This window comes from Haliotis asinina, chromosome 16 (genome assembly GCF_037392515.1).
Source record: "Haliotis asinina isolate JCU_RB_2024 chromosome 16, JCU_Hal_asi_v2, whole genome shotgun sequence".
Lineage (NCBI taxonomy): Eukaryota > Metazoa > Mollusca > Gastropoda > Lepetellida > Haliotidae > Haliotis > Haliotis asinina.
In genome coordinates, this window is record NC_090295.1 from 43,452,092 (window position 1) to 43,468,839 (window position 16,748).

Consider the following 16,748-nt stretch of genomic DNA (forward strand, 5'->3'; position numbering starts at 1 on the left):
TCACTATGAAGTATCACTATAAAGGTATCACTATGGTGTATCACTATGAAGTATCACTATAGGGTATCACTATAAAGGTATCACTATGGGGTATCACTATAAGGTATCACTATAAAGGTATCACTATAAAGGTATCACTATGGTGTATCACTATAAGGTATCACTGTAAAGGTATCACTATGGTGTATCACTATGAAGTATCACTATAGGGTATCACTATAAAGGTATCACTATGGTGTATCACTATAGGGTATCACTATAAAGGTATCACTATAAAGGTATCACTATGGGGTATCACTATAAGGTATCACTATGGGGTATCACTATAAGGTATCACTATGGGGTATCACTATAAAGGTATCACTATGGGGTATCACTATAAGGTATCACTATAAAGGTATCACTATGGTGTATCACTATGAGGTATCACTATGGTGTATCACTATGAGGTATCACTATGGTGTATCACTATGAAGTATCACTATAAAGGTATCACTATGGTGTATCACTATGAAGTATCACTATAGGGTATCACTATAAAGGTATCACTATGGGGTATCACTATAAAGGTATCACTATGGGGTATCACTATGAAGTATCACTATAAAGGTATCACTATGGGGTATCACTATGAAGTATCACTATGGGGTATCACTATAAAGGTATCACTATGGGTAACACTATGAAGTATCACTATAAAGGTATCACTATGGTGTATCACTATGAAGTATCACTATGGTGTATCACTATGAAGCATCACTATAGGGCATCACTATAAAGGTATCACTATGGGGTATCACTATAAAGGTATCACTATGGGTATCACTATGAGGTATCACTATAATGGTATCAATATGGAGTATCACTATGAGGTATCAGTATGGGGTGTATCTATAAAGGTATCAGTATGGGGTATCACTATGATGTATAACTATGGGTTGTATCTATGAAGGTATCACTATGAGGTATCACCATGAGGTATCAGTATGGGGTGTATCTATAAAGGTATCAGTATGGGGTATCACTATGGTGTATAACTATGGGTTGTATCTATGAAGGTATCACTATGAGGTATCACCATGAGGTGTCAGTATGAGGTGTATCTATAAAGGTATCAGTATGGGGTATCACTATGGGTTGTATCTATGAAGGTATCACTATGAGGTATCACCATGAGGTATCAGTATGGGGTGTGTCTATAAAGGTATCAGTATGGAGCATCAGTATGGGGTATCACTATGGGTTGTATCTATGAAGGTATCACTATGAGGTATCACCATGAGGTATCAGTATGGGGTGTGTCTATAAAGGTATCACTATGGGGTATCACTATGATGTATAACTATGGGTTGTATCTATGAAGGTATCACTATGAGGTATCACCATGAGGTATCAGTATGGGGTGTGTCTATAAAGGTATCAGTATGGGGTATCACTATGGTGTATAACTATGGGTTGTATCGATGAAGGTATCACTATGGGGTATCACCATGAGGTGTCAGTATGAGGTGTATCTATAAAGGTATCAGTATGGGGTATCACTATGGGTTGTATCTATGAAGGCATCACTATGAGGTATCACCATGAGGTGTCAGTATGGGGTGTATCTATAAAGGTATCAGTATGGGGTATCACTATGGGTTGTATCTATGAAGGTATCACTATGAGGTATCACCATGAGGTATCAGTATGGGGTGTGTCTATAAAGGTATCAGTATGGGGTATCACTATGATGTATAACTATGGGTTGTATCTATGAAGGTATCACTATGAGGTATCACCATGAGGTATCAGTATGGGGTGTGTCTATAAAGGTATCAGTATGGGGTATCACTATGGTGTATAACTATGGGTTGTATCTATGAAGGTATCACTATGTGGTATCACCATGAGGTGTCAGTATGAGGTGTATCTATAAAGGTATCAGTATGGGGTATCACTATGGGTTGTATCTATGAAGGCATCACTATGAGGTATCACCATGAGGTGTCAGTATGGGGTGTATCTATAAAGGTATCAGTATGGGGTATCACTATGGGTTGTATCTATGAAGGTATCACTATGAGGTATCACCATGAGGTATCAGTATGGGGTGTATCTATAAAGGTATCAGTATGGAGCATCAGTATGGGGTATCACTATGGGTTGTATCTATGAAGGTATCACTATGAGGTATCACCATGAGGTATCAGTATGGGGTGTATCTATAAAGGTATCAGTATGGGGTATCACTATGGGTTGTATCTATGAAGGTATCACTATGAGGTATCACCATGAGGTATCAGTATGGGGTGTGTCTATAAAGGTATCAGTATGGAGCATCAGTATGGGGTATCACTATGGGTTGTATCTATGAAGGTATCACTATGAGGTATCACCATGAGGTATCAGTATGGGGTGTATCTATAAAGGTATCAGTATGGGGTATCACTATGGGTTGTATCTATGAAGGTATCACTATGAGGTATCACCATGAGGTATCAGTATGGGGTGTGTCTATAAAGGTATCACTATGGGGTATCACTATGATGTATAACTATGGGTTGTATCTATGAAGGTATCACTATGAGGTATCACCATGAGGTATCAGTATGGGGTGTGTCTATAAAGGTATCAGTATGGGGTATCACTATGGTGTATAACTATGGGTTGTATCTATGAAGGTATCACTATGGGGTATCACCATGAGGTGTCAGTATGAGGTGTATCTATAAAGGTATCAGTATGGGGTATCACTATGGGTTGTATCTATGAAGGTATCACTATGAGGTATCACCATGAGGTGTCAGTATGGGGTGTATCTATAAAGGTATCAGTATGGGGTATCACTATGGGTTGTATCTATGAAGGTATCACTATGAGGTATCACCATGAGGTATCAGTATGGGGTGTGTCTATAAAGGTATCAGTATGGGGTATCACTATGATGTATAACTATGGGTTGTATCTATGAAGGTATCACTATGAGGTATCACCATGAGGTATCAGTATGGGGTGTGTCTATAAAGGTATCAGTATGGGGTATCACTATGGTGTATAACTATGGGTTGTATCTATGAAGGTATCACTATGGGGTATCACCATGAGGTGTCAGTATGAGGTGTATCTATAAAGGTATCAGTATGGGGTATCACTATGGGTTGTATCTATGAAGGTATCACTATGAGGTATCACCATGAGGTGTCAGTATGGGGTGTATCTATAAAGGTATCAGTATGGGGTATCACTATGGGTTGTATCTATGAAGGTATCACTATGAGGTATCACCATGAGGTATCAGTATGGGGTGTGTCTATAAAAGTATCAGTATGGGGTATCACTATGATGTATAACTATGGGTTGTATCTATGAAGGTATCACTATGAGGTATCACCATGAGGTATCAGTATGGGGTGTGTCTATAAAGGTATCAGTATGGGGTATCACTATGGTGTATAACTATGGGTTGTATCTATGAAGGTATCACTATGTGGTATCACCATGAGGTGTCAGTATGAGGTGTATCTATAAAGGTATCAGTATGGGGTATCACTATGGGTTGTATCTATGAAGGCATCACTATGAGGTATCACCATGAGGTGTCAGTATGGGGTGTATCTATAAAGGTATCAGTATGGGGTATCACTATGGGTTGTATCTATGAAGGTATCACTATGAGGTATCACCATGAGGTATCAGTATGGGGTGTATCTATAAAGGTATCAGTATGGAGCATCAGTATGGGGTATCACTATGGGTTGTATCTATGAAGGTATCACTATGAGGTATCACCATGAGGTATCAGTATGGGGTGTATCTATAAAGGTATCAGTATGGGGTATCACTATGGGTTGTATCTATGAAGGTATCACTATGAGGTATCACCATGAGGTATCAGTATGGGGTGTGTCTATGAACTGTTGTACCCAATGTCTTCACATTTGGTAACAACCTACATTAGGGGACTGCACTGCCATCAGTCGATTTGAGTGACCTTGAACTTATTTTCAGGGTCACTACAACAATGTAAACAGTTTTCAAACTCTTGGTAAAGCGATATATCATATGATTTTGCACCCGATTTCAACCTCCAAGCTGAAGAATATATCGCCATTTCTTAAAATTAATCTTCTATGTGACCAGTGTGTGAAATCCATGTCTGGTGTCCCCCGCCTTCATATTGCTGGAATATTGCTGCTGTAAGCGGTGTAAAACCGTACTCATTCATGCTCTCTGATTCTGTAGCTCTCCATATATTCTTTTTTTCACTCCTACTGATTTTATTGGCCGAACCACGAGTTCATGCTCAGGAGGTGGCGTGGCATAAGTTGGTTACAGGCTGTGACATACAAAGGACGAACCAGTGTGAAGCCTGAAGCCATTACTGACGTGGACCTCATACAGTTAGTTGGGTCAGCAAGTAGCTGCTGGATTATACACTTACTGAGTACTAATTTCCTGGTGTGGATAGATCCTGCAGTCAACAGAAATACGTCTTGCTTTCCTGCCTCCTGATTGTCATGTAGAGATAAAATAGATTCGCTGGCTTGGAATCCTAGACTTATGTTTAGTCTTTGAATAGATATAATTTCGATAGTAACAAACAAACAAACACCAATCATATTAAATTGAAAAGGAGCCCCAGGGAGATCAGAGATTCAGAACCTGGGGAAATGTAGACTTGCTTCATTTAAGGCTTCATCATTGCAGGGAGGGCTATGCTATGGGGAAAATAATGTGGTTCAGGGGCTGTGAAACAGACTATGGGAATCCGTAATCTGTATCCTGGTGGAGCATCCATGTTAAACTGGCGCGGTAGAAACAGTGTGCTTGCACTATCAGAGTGAGTTAAAATTTACATTCACATTGGTGATATTTCAGCAATAAAGTTAGGAAGTCATAATAAACACAAGTATATTATAGAAACACGAAGGGCAGAAAAAGAACTATATTACCAAAGGTATAAATTTAAAACTGGTAATTAAATGTGAAAAATTTCAGCTAAAGAAGTCAATTCAATATGTAAACAGGCTATAGATCGCCAACATCTGAGGGTAGTTCACCATACTAGGGACCATGGGCACTTCAGGGCCTTTACTGAAATCAGGGAGCCTATATAGAGGTTGTAGAGTATTCCTGCTGAAATGCACTATCAAAGAGGATTAATTAAGTCCCGAGTAGTACCAGCAGCCAAACATGCGCACACGCATGCACATAGCTATAAAATGAAACACTTCTGAGCAGGTTTTAAGCCCCACTTCACAATGCATTCCTGGAACTTAATGGAAAAAGACCCGAGCCTCCATTATGGATAGATCCGTGAAGATCCGGGTCAGAATTCAGCAACCCACGCTTGTCGTAAGAGTCGACTAACGTAGTTCATACTATTGATTACCCGGAGCATCTGGTTCAGACTCGATTATTTACAGTTATATAGGTGGAATATTGCTGACTACGGCATAAAACTAAATTCACTGACTCCACTTGAAAGACCAGGATATCTTCATGCGCTGCTAGAGCCGTTCACGAACTCTTCTCCCTCCGAGCGAACTTCTCCATCCGAGCGCAGGTGCGCTCATATACTCACTGAAACAGGTAATGTGTCAGTGCAAGAGGTCAAATTTTTAATGAGCCGAGTATTAGATCGCTATCACAACCTTTGTGACCATACGCGTACACCTTGAAACCAGATTACGTCAAAAGCACTTAACTTCTCACTCCAGACGTCTAGGGCATCAACACAGTAAAGATCAAGGTTAAGACATAACATGTTTTATATCTGGGATTACATTTTAAAAGTAAGCAACCGATTTAAGTGAATTTGTTTGCATAATCAGGACTTACAATAAATACAAGGCGTACAGCTTTGTAGAGTGATACCTTTCACCGAGAGGGTGCTCCTGTCAGTCACTCACTAACTCATTCTAACACACACACACACATATACAGAATATACATCAAAACGTCGAGCATAACTGTCAGATGCTTTTTATTCTTTGAGGCCGTGATGGTACACGAATCACAATCAATACAATAGGTTATCGACTACACAGTGGATTCCCAGCATCCAGATTGTCATGTGACCATGTACTTTGGTTATCAATCCCCTTACACCTCTGGGCAGCTTCATCCGTGGTGGCCATGGCCTCCGTGACCGTGACCTCCGTGGCCATGACCTCCGTGACCATGTCCTCCATGACCATGGCCTCCATGTCCGTGACCACCATGTCCTCCATGACCACCGTGTCCGTGACCACCATGACCGTGACCACTAGCCAAACCCAAAACGGCTGCCAGAGCTGGATAAAAAGCAAAACACACACCTCTTTACACATGATTAGACTTTCTCTACAGAGAAGTAAGCTTCTTGTAAACTGAAGTAAAACATATTCATGTGAGATATGTATAACACTGTATATCTCTCGACAGGGCTGATTTTGATATCACAACATTCTCAATTCACATGCACACAAGTCCTTTTCACACAACTGCATGGGACATTGACTTTCGCCCCTTATAATTGCGGTAGACGAGACCATTAAAATCGTTAATGCATGATAAGGGCATGAAGATACTCACCAAGGCCAAGAAGTGCGGTGAAGTTGGAGAACTGCATATTGTCTTGTTTTGTCCTTCTGTGGTTAGTGAAAGTCAAAGGCTGATAGTTCTCTGTTGTTTCCAACTTATATAGCCAACGATCGTGGAAATGCTCCCAAAATTACATCATAATGATATTATTGCGCAAACTTGCTTTGTAACGCTTGTGGTGATGTCACGGTGGTTTTAGCTAGCCGCCAAGCACACCGCAGAGCTCTAAGGAAGCCTATTATTATCCCGCAATCGGTGCATGTGGTGATTTGCCGTAGATTAAATGTTTTCGTTAAAAACAAAGTTCAACCCATTTATCAAATAGTTTAGACTGATCTCCACTATACTTTCCCACCTTAGCTGGTGTAAGAAAGACTTGACTTTTCTCTGTAGCACGTATTCCATACGATGTACTCAGCCAATGAGCACAACATACACAAAGTAATTTCAGCAAATAAGCAACACCTAAAACTGAAGCATGTCTGTATCGGCCCACGCCGAGATCATGGCGGGAGATGACTGCAAATCTTCAAACGCTTCAGAAAAAAGTAAAATAGCAAAAAGTGCAGTTGATGTGATAATTAATCATCCTCTCAGTTATTCGGATTTGTAAAGGTGTGCCACACCCCCCATGTATGCACATAACTTGCTGTTACAGTTGTATGAAAGAGAGCGTGTACAGACTAACTTGACATTTTCTGAGGTTTGCATTCATCAGAAACATCAAATATGTATTTTCTTAAAGTCGCAGTGCTCCTTGTAGCAGGTAAGCAAACCCCCGGGTAGCCAGGTGTAAATGTAAACTGGTTAGTTTGTCTTATCGCTTGCCTGACAGTCTACATCATATGTTAGAACTGTCTTTTGACACTGACTGTCAATCTGTTAAAAAAACCCACAAACATGACATTCCATCTTGTCAAACTTTCAACATTTCAGTCAGGTAATATGAAGGTGCTGGCGTCCTAAAATATTTGGAACTTTTGTGAAGTGTGCATATAATGAGCCATGGGGGTGGCCATGGGGGTAAAGGACATGGAGGACACGGTGGTGGACATGGGGGCAAAGGACATAGAGGTGGCCATGGAGGAAAGGGGCACTTTGGATAAGCCATGTAGATGGTAAGTACGCGGTCAGCTCCCCGAAATTTGAAACTCTGTTTTCTGACGAGTTGGGAATGTACTTGTTCCCCAGAAATAGTCATTTCTAGGAACAAAATGATGTTCTTCGCCACTGTCAGTAAGACAAGCCTAATAGATTTTGCTGTGTCTTTATTTCAGAAAGGCGTGTGACAATGAAGTTTGTACTTGTCATTCCACTGTTGCTGGACAACGGGGATTTAAGTGACACAAAACATGATGATATTGTATTTTGTTTGATAAGACCTCCCAATAACAAATACACCCGAGTTGTTGAATCTAAAAAGACTTCATTTCTCTAGTATTTTCACCCGAGGAGCGCTAGCTTGAATGGATTTTGCATTGACCACCAATACCTTCATGTGAGACCAATTTGGCCTGAGACATTGATCAGGACTGCAGCTTTATCATCGCAGCTGACACGTTTCTTGCCCTATCTATCTCTCTGTTTACAACCAAATAACTTCAGTCTCATAAGTGAGCTCGTTGATTATCCCAGTTCAATAAACGTATATTGACAATGGTACGCAGACGAGATTAATACAATGTAAATTATGAATGCTAATTCTTTGCTACGTTTCGGGGCCAGGATTCAGTGACTATGCGTTGCATAGGCTATAAATGCGACTCACTCACACGTATGACACACCCGACGCATGTACTAGTAGGGAGTAATTGGGACTTGGCATTAGACACTTGTTGAGCAGATTAAACTGATTTGCTACTTCTAACCTAGCATGCTCTGTAGTTGCAGTTAAACATGTTAGCCAACTTGAACCTATCTCCTTTTGGGGAGTGGTTTTCACATTTTTCATGAAACAAGGATGTGTCGTCTCGCCAAATCACAGGCAATGTACCCTTGCTGTGACACAAAAGAGTGATTCTGTAACTTAGGTAGTTCATGTACATTCACTAAGTATGATTGTATTTTACCATGCTCTATTGCTGTAATCACTGAAGTAATCAAAGAACATGGTATAACTGGAATCATGATTAAATCAGTGTTAAAACCAACTCACTTGCTCAGTCACTTACTAACTCATTCTAAGGCACACACATGGAAGAGAATATACATCAAAACGTCGAGCATAACTGTCAGATGCTTTTTATTCTTTGAGGCCGTGATGATACACGAATCACAATCAATACAATAGGTTATCGACTACACAGTGGATTCCCAGCATCCAGATTGTCATGTGACCATGTACTTTGGTTATCAATCCCCTTACACCTCTGGGCAGCTTCATCCGTGGTGGCCATGGCCTCCGTGACCGTGACCTCCGTGGCCATGACCTCCGTGACCATGTCCTCCATGACCATGGCCTCCATGTCCGTGACCACCATGTCCTCCATGACCACCGTGTCCGTGACCACCATGACCGTGACCACTAGCCAAACCCAAAACGGCTGCCAGAGCTGGATAAAAAGCAAAACACACACCTCTTTACACATGATTAGACTTTCTCTACAGAGAAGTAAGCTTCTTGTAAACTGAAGTAAAACATATTCATGTGAGATATGTATAACACTGTATATCTCTCGACAGGGCTGATTTTGATATCACAACATTCTCAATTCACATGCACACAAGTCCTTTTCACACAACTGCATGGGACATTGACTTTCGCCCCTTATAATTGCGGTAGACGAGACCATTAAAATCGTTAATGCATGATAAGGGCATGAAGATACTCACCAAGGCCAAGAAGTGCGGCGAAGTTGGAGAACTGCATATTGTCTTGTTTTGTCCTTCTGTGGTTAGTGAAAGTCAAAGGCTGATAGTTCTCTGTTGTTTCCAACTTATATAGCCAACGATCGTGGAAATGCTCCCAAAATTATATCATAATGATATTATTGCGCAAACTTGCTTTGTAACGCTTGTGGTGATGTCACGGTGGTTTTAGCTAGCCGCCAAGCACACCGCAGAGCTCTAAGGAAGCCTATTATTATCCCGCAATCGGTGCATGTGGTGATTTGCCGTAGATTAAATGTTTTCGTTAAAAACAAAGTTCAACCCATTTATCAAATAGTTTAGACTGATCTCCACTATACTTTCCCACCTTAGCTGGTGTAAGAAAGACTTGACTTTTCTCTGTAGCACGTATTCCATACGATGTACTCAGCCAATGAGCACAACATACACAAAGTAATTTCAGCAAATAAGCAACACCTAAAACTGAAGCATGTCTGTATCGGCCCACGCCGAGATCATGGCTGGAGATGACTGCAAATCTTCAAACGCTTCAGAAAAAAGTAAAATAGCAAAAAGTGCAGTTGATGTGATAATTAATCATCCTCTCAGTTATTCGGATTTGTAAAGGTGTGCCACACCCCCCATGTATGCACATAACTTGCTGTTACAGTTGTATGAAAGAGAGCGTGTACAGACTAACTTGACATTTTCTGAGGTTTGCATTCATCAGAAACATCAAATATGTATTTTCTTAAAGTCGCAGTGCTCCTTGTAGCAGGTAAGCAAACCCCCGGGTAGCCAGGTGTAAATGTAAACTGGTTAGTTTGTCTTATCGCTTGCCTGACAGTCTACATCATATGTTAGAACTGTCTTTTGACACTGACTGTCAATCTGTTAAAAAAACCCACAAACATGACATTCCATTTTGTCAAACTTTCAACATTTCAGTCAGGTAATATGAAGGTGCTGGCGTCCTAAAATATTTGGAACTTTTGTGAAGTGTGCATATAATGAGCCATGGGGGTGGCCATGGGGGTAAAGGACATGGAGGACACGGTGGTGGACATGGGGGCAAAGGACATAGAGGCGGCCATGGAGGAAAGGGGCACTTTGGATAAGCCATGTAGATGGTAAGTACGCGGTCAGCTCCCCGAAATTTGAAACTCTGTTTTCTGACGAGTTGGGAATGTACTTGTTCCCCAGAAATAGTCATTTCTAGGAACAAAATGATGTTCTTCGCCACTGTCAGTAAGACAAGCCTAATAGATTTTGCTGTGTCTTTATTTCAGAAAGGCGTGTGACAATGAAGTTTGTACTTGTCATTCCACTGTTGCTGGACAACGGGGATTTAAGTGACACAAAACATGATGATATTGTATTTTGTTTGATAAGACCTCCCAATAACAAATACACCCGAGTTGTTGAATCTAAAAAGACTTCATTTCTCTAGTATTTTCACCCGAGGAGCGCTAGCTTGAATGGATTTTGCATTGACCACCAATACCTTCATGTGAGACCAATTTGGCCTGAGACATTGATCAGGACTGCAGCTTTATCATCGCAGCTGACACGTTTCTTGCCCTATCTATCTCTCTGTTTACAACCAAATAACTTCAGTCTCATAAGTGAGCTCGTTGATTATCCCAGTTCAATAAACGTATATTGACAATGGTACGCAGACGAGATTAATACAATGTAAATTATGAATGCTAATTCTTTGCTACGTTTCGGGGCCAGGATTCAGTGACTATGCGTTGCATAGGCTATAAATGCGACTCACTCACACGTATGACACACCCGACGCATGTACTAGTAGGGAGTAATTGGGACTTGGCATTAGACATTTGTTGAGCAGATTAAACTGATTTGCTACTTCTAACCTAGCATGCTCTGTAGTTGCAGTTAAACATGTTAGCCAACTTGAACCTATCTCCTTTTGGGGAGTGGTTTTCACATCTTTCATGAAACAAGGATGTGTCGTCTCGCCAAATCACAGGCAATGTACCCTTGCTGTGACACAAAAGAGTGATTCTGTAACTTAGGTAGTTCATGTACATTCACTAAGTATGATTGTATTTTACCATGCTCTATTGCTGTAATCACTGAAGTAATCAAAGAACATGGTATAACTGGAATCATGATTAAATCAGTGTTAAAACCAACTCACTTGCTCAGTCACTTACTAACTCATTCTAAGGCACACACATGGAAGAGAATATACATCAAAACGTCGAGCATAACTGTCAGATGCTTTTTATTCTTTGAGGCCGTGATGATACACGAATCACAATCAATACAATAGGTTATCGACTACACAGTGGATTCCCAGCATCCAGATTGTCATGTGACCATGTACTTTGGTTATCAATCCCCTTACACCTCTGGGCAGCTTCATCCGTGGTGGCCATGGCCTCCGTGACCGTGACCTCCGTGGCCATGACCTCCGTGACCATGTCCTCCATGACCATGACCATGGCCTCCATGTCCGTGACCACCATGACCGTGACCACCATGACCATGACCATGGCCTCCATGTCCGTAACCACCATGTCCTCCATGACCACCGTGTCCGTGACCACCATGACCGTGACCACTAGCCAAACCCAAAACGGCTGCCAGAGCTGGATAAAAAGCAAAACACACACCTCTTTACACATGATTAGACTTTCTCTACAGAGAAGTAAGCTTCTTGTAAACTGAAGTAAAACATATTCATGTGAGATATGTATAACACTGTATATCTCTCGACAGGGCTGATTTTGATATCACAACATTCTCAATTCACATGCACACAAGTCCTTTTCACACAACTGCATGGGACATTGACTTTCGCCCCTTATAATTGCGGTAGACGAGACCATTAAAATCGTTAATGCATGATGAGGGCATGAAGATACTCACCAAGGCCAAGAAGTGCGGCGAAGTTGGAGAACTGCATATTGTCTTGTTTTGTCCTTCTGTGGTTAGTGAAAGTCAAAGGCTGATAGTTGTCTGTTGTTTCCAACTTATATAGCCAACGATCGCGGAAATGCTCCCAGAATTACATCATAATGATATTATTGCGCAAACTTGCTTTGTAACGCTTGTGGTGATGTCACGGTGGTTTTAGCTAGCCGCCAAGCACACCGCAGAGCTCTAAGGAAGCCTATTATTATCCCGCAATCGGTGCATGTGGTGATTTGCCGTAGATTAAATGTTTTCGTTAAAAACAAAGTTCAACCCATTTATCAAATAGTTTAGACTGATCTCCACTATACTTTCCCACCTTAGCTGGTGTAAGAAAGACTTGACTTTTCTCTGTAGCACGTATTCCATACGATGTACTCAGCCAATGAGCACAACATACACAAAGTAATTTCAGCAAATAAGCAACACCTAAAACTGAAGCATGTCTGTATCGGCCCACGCCGAGATCATGGCGGGAGATGACTGCAAATCTTCAAACGCTTCAGAAAAAAGTAAAATAGCAAAAAGTGCAGTTGATGTGATAATTAATCATCTTCTCAGTTATTCGGATTTGCCACACCCCCCATGTATGCACATAACTTGTTGTTACAGTTGTATGAAAGAGAGCGTGTACAGACTAACTTGACATTTTCTGAGGTTTGCATTCATCAGAAACATCAAATATGTATTTTCTTAAAGTCGCAGTGCTCCTTGTAGCAGGTAAGCAAACCCCCGGGTAGCCAGGTGTAAATGTAAACTGGTTAGTTTGTCTTATCGCTTGCCTGACAATCTACATCATATGTTAGAACTGTCTTTTGACACAGACTGTCAAGCTGTTAAAAAAACCCCACAAACATGACATTCCATCTTGTCATACTTTCAACATTTCAGTCAGGTAATATGAAGGTGCTGGCGTCCTAAAATATTTGGAACTTTTGTGAAGTGTGCATATAATGAGCCATGGGGGTGGTTATAGGGGTAAAGGACATGGAGGACACGGTGGTGGACATGGGGGCAAAAGGCCTGGCGGCGGCCATGGAGGAAAGGGGCACTTTGGATAAGCCATGTAGATGGTAAGTACGCGGTCAGCTCCCCGAAATTTGAAACTCTGTTTTCTGACGAGTTGGGAATGTACTTGTTCCCCAGAAATAGTCATTTCTAGGAACAAAATGATGTTCTTCGCCACTGTCAGTAAGACAAGCCTAATAGATTTTGCTGTGTCTTTATTTCAGAAAGGCGTGTGACAATGAAGTTTGTACTTGTCATTCCACTGCTGCTGGACAACGGGGATTTAAGTGACACAAAACATGATGATATTGTATTTTGCTTGATAAGACCTCCCAATAAAAAATACACCCGAGTTGTTGAATCTAAAAAGACTTCATTTCTCTTGTATTTTCACCCGAGGAGCGCTAGCTTGAATGGATTTTGCATTGACCACCAATACCTTCATGTGAGACCAATTTGGCCTGAGACATTGATCAGGACTGCAGCTTTATCATCGCAGCTGACACGTTTCTTGCTCTATCTATCTCTCTGTTTACAACCAAATAACTTCAGTCTCATAAGTGAGCTCGTTGATTATCCCAGTTCAATAAACGTATATCGACAATGGTACGCAGACGAGATTAATACAATGTAAATTATATATGAATGCTAATTCTTTGCTACGTTTCGGGGCCAGGATTCAGTGACTATGCGTTGCATAGGCTATAAATGCGACTCACTCACACGTATGACACACCCGACGCATGTACTAGTAGGGAGTAATTGGGACTTGGCATTAGACACTTGTTGAGCTGATTAAACTGATTTGCAACGTCCAACCTAGCACGCTCTGTAGTTGCAGTTAAACATGTTAGCCAACTTGAACCTATCTCCTTTTGGGGAGTGGTTTTCACATTTTTCATGAAACAAGGATGTGTCGTCTCGCCAAATCACAGGCTATGTACCCTTGCTGTGACACAAAAGAGTGATTCTGTAACTTAGGTAGTTCATGTACATTCACTAAGTATGATTGTATTTTACCATGCTCTATTGCTGTAATCACTGAAGTAATCAAAGAACATGGTATAACTGGAATCATGATTAAATCAGTGTTAAAACCAACTCACTTGCTCAGTCACTCACTAACTCATTCTAAGGCACACACATGGAAGAGAATATACATCAAAACGTCGAGCATAACTGTCAGATGCTTTTTTATTCTTTGAGGCCGTGATGATACACGGATCACAATCAATACAATAGGTTATCGACTACACAGTGGATTCCCAGCATCCAGATTGTCATGTGACCATGTACTTTGGTTATCAATCCCCTTACACCTCTGGGCAGCTTCATCCGTGGTGGCCATGGCCTCCGTGACCGTGACCTCCGTGGCCATGACCTCCGTGACCATGTCCTCCATGACCATGACCATGGCCTCCATGTCCGTGACCACCATGTCCTCCATGACCACCGTGTCCGTGACCACCATGACCGTGACCACTAGCCAAACCCAAAACGGCTGCCAGAGCTGGATAAAAAGCAAAACACACACCTCTTTACACATGATTAGACTTTCTCTACAGAGAAGTAAGCTTCTTGTAAACTGAAGTAAAACATATTCATGTGAGATATGTATAACACTGTATATCTCTCGACAGGGCTGATTTTGATATCACAACATTCTCAATTCACATGCACACAAGTCCTTTTCACACAACTGCATGGGACATTGACTTTCGCCCCTTATAATTGCGGTAGACGAGACCATTAAAATCGTTAATGCATGATAAGGGCATGAAAATACTCACCAAGGCCAAGAAGTGCGGCGAAGTTGGAGAACTGCATATTGTCTTGTTTTGTCCTTCTGTGGTTAGTGAAAGTCAAAGGCTGATAGTTCTCTGTTGTTTCCAACTTATATAGCCAACGATCGCGGAAATGCTCCCAAAATTATATCATAATGATATTATTGCGCAAACTTGCTTTGTAACGCTTGTGGTGATGTCACGGTGGTTTTAGCTAGCCGCCAAGCACACCGCAGAGCTCTAAGGAAGCCTATTATTATCCCGCAATCGGTGCATGTGGTGATTTCCCGTAGATTAAATGTTTTCGTTAAAAACAAAGTTCAACCCATTTATCAAATAGTTTAGACCGATCTTCACTATACTTTCCCACCTTAGCTGGTGTAAGAAAGACTTGACTTTTCTCTGTAGCACGTATTCCATACGATGTACTCACCCAATGAGCACAACATACACAAAGTAATTTCAGCAAATAAGCAACACCTAAAACTGAAGCATGTCTGTATCGGCCCACGCCGAGATCATGGCTGGAGATGACTGCAAATCTTCAAACGCTTCAGAAAAAAGTACAATAGCAAAAAGTGCAGTTGATGTGATAATTAATCATCTTCTCAGTTATTCGGATTTGCCACATCCCCCATGTATGCACATAACTTGTTGTTACAGTTGTATGAAAGAGAGCGTGTACAGACTAACTTGACATTTTCTGAGGTTTGCATTCATCAGAAACATCAAATATGTATTTTCTTAAAGTCGCAGTGCTCCTTGTAGCAGGTAAGCAAACCCCCGGGTAGCCAGGTGTAAATGTAAACTGGTTAGTTTGTCTTATCGCTTGCCTGACAATCTACATCATATGTTAGAACTGTCTTTTGACACAGACTGTCAAGCTGTTAAAAAACCCCCACAAACATGACATTCCATCTTGTCATACTTTCAACATTTCAGTCAGGTAATATGAAGGTGCTGGCGTCCTAAAATATTTGGAACTTTTGTGAAGTGTGCATATAATGAGCCATGGGGGTGGTTATAGGGGTAAAGGACATGGAGGACACGGTGGTGGACATGGGGGCAAAAGGCATGGAGGCGGCCATGGAGGAAAGGGGCACTTTGGATAAGCCATGTAGATGGTAAGTACGCGGTCAGCTCCCCGAAATTTGAAACTCTGTTTTCTGACGAGTTGGGAATGTACTTGTTCCCCAGAAATTGTCATTTCTAGGAACAAAATGATGTTCTTCGCCACTGTCAGTAAGACAAGCCTAATAGATTTTGCTGTGTCTTTATTTCAGAAAGGCGTGTGACAATGAAGTTTGTACTTGTCATTCCACTGCTGCTGGACAACGGGGATTTAAGTGACACAAAACATGATGATATTGTATTTTGTTTGATAAGACCTCCCAATAAAAAATACACCCGAGTTGTTGAATCTAAAAAGACTTCATTTCTCTTGTATTTTCACCCGAGGAGCGCTAGCTTGAATGGATTTTGCATTGACCACCAATACCTTCATGTGAGACCAATTTGGCCTGAGACATTGATCAGGACTGCAGCTTTATCATCGCAGCTGACACGTTTCTTGCTCTATCTATCTCTCTGTTTACAACCAAATAACTTCAGTCT

General features: G+C 41.3%; 1 protein-coding gene across 1 annotated transcript in view; it reads right to left on the reverse strand.

Moving 5' to 3' along the window:
• Window positions 1-6,017: 6,017 nt before the first annotated feature.
• LOC137267798 (uncharacterized) overlaps window positions 6,018-16,748 on the reverse strand; it is a 60,267-nt gene continuing 49,536 nt past the window's right edge. The window contains exons 19-22 of the mRNA XM_067802237.1: window positions 14,668-14,832; window positions 11,774-11,989; window positions 8,933-9,091; window positions 6,018-6,250 (exon numbers count right to left, since the gene is read on the reverse strand). Coding sequence (XP_067658338.1) covers window positions 6,018-6,250; window positions 8,933-9,091; window positions 11,774-11,989; window positions 14,668-14,832 — 773 coding nt within the window. The remainder of the gene's footprint in view (window positions 6,251-8,932; window positions 9,092-11,773; window positions 11,990-14,667; window positions 14,833-16,748) is intronic.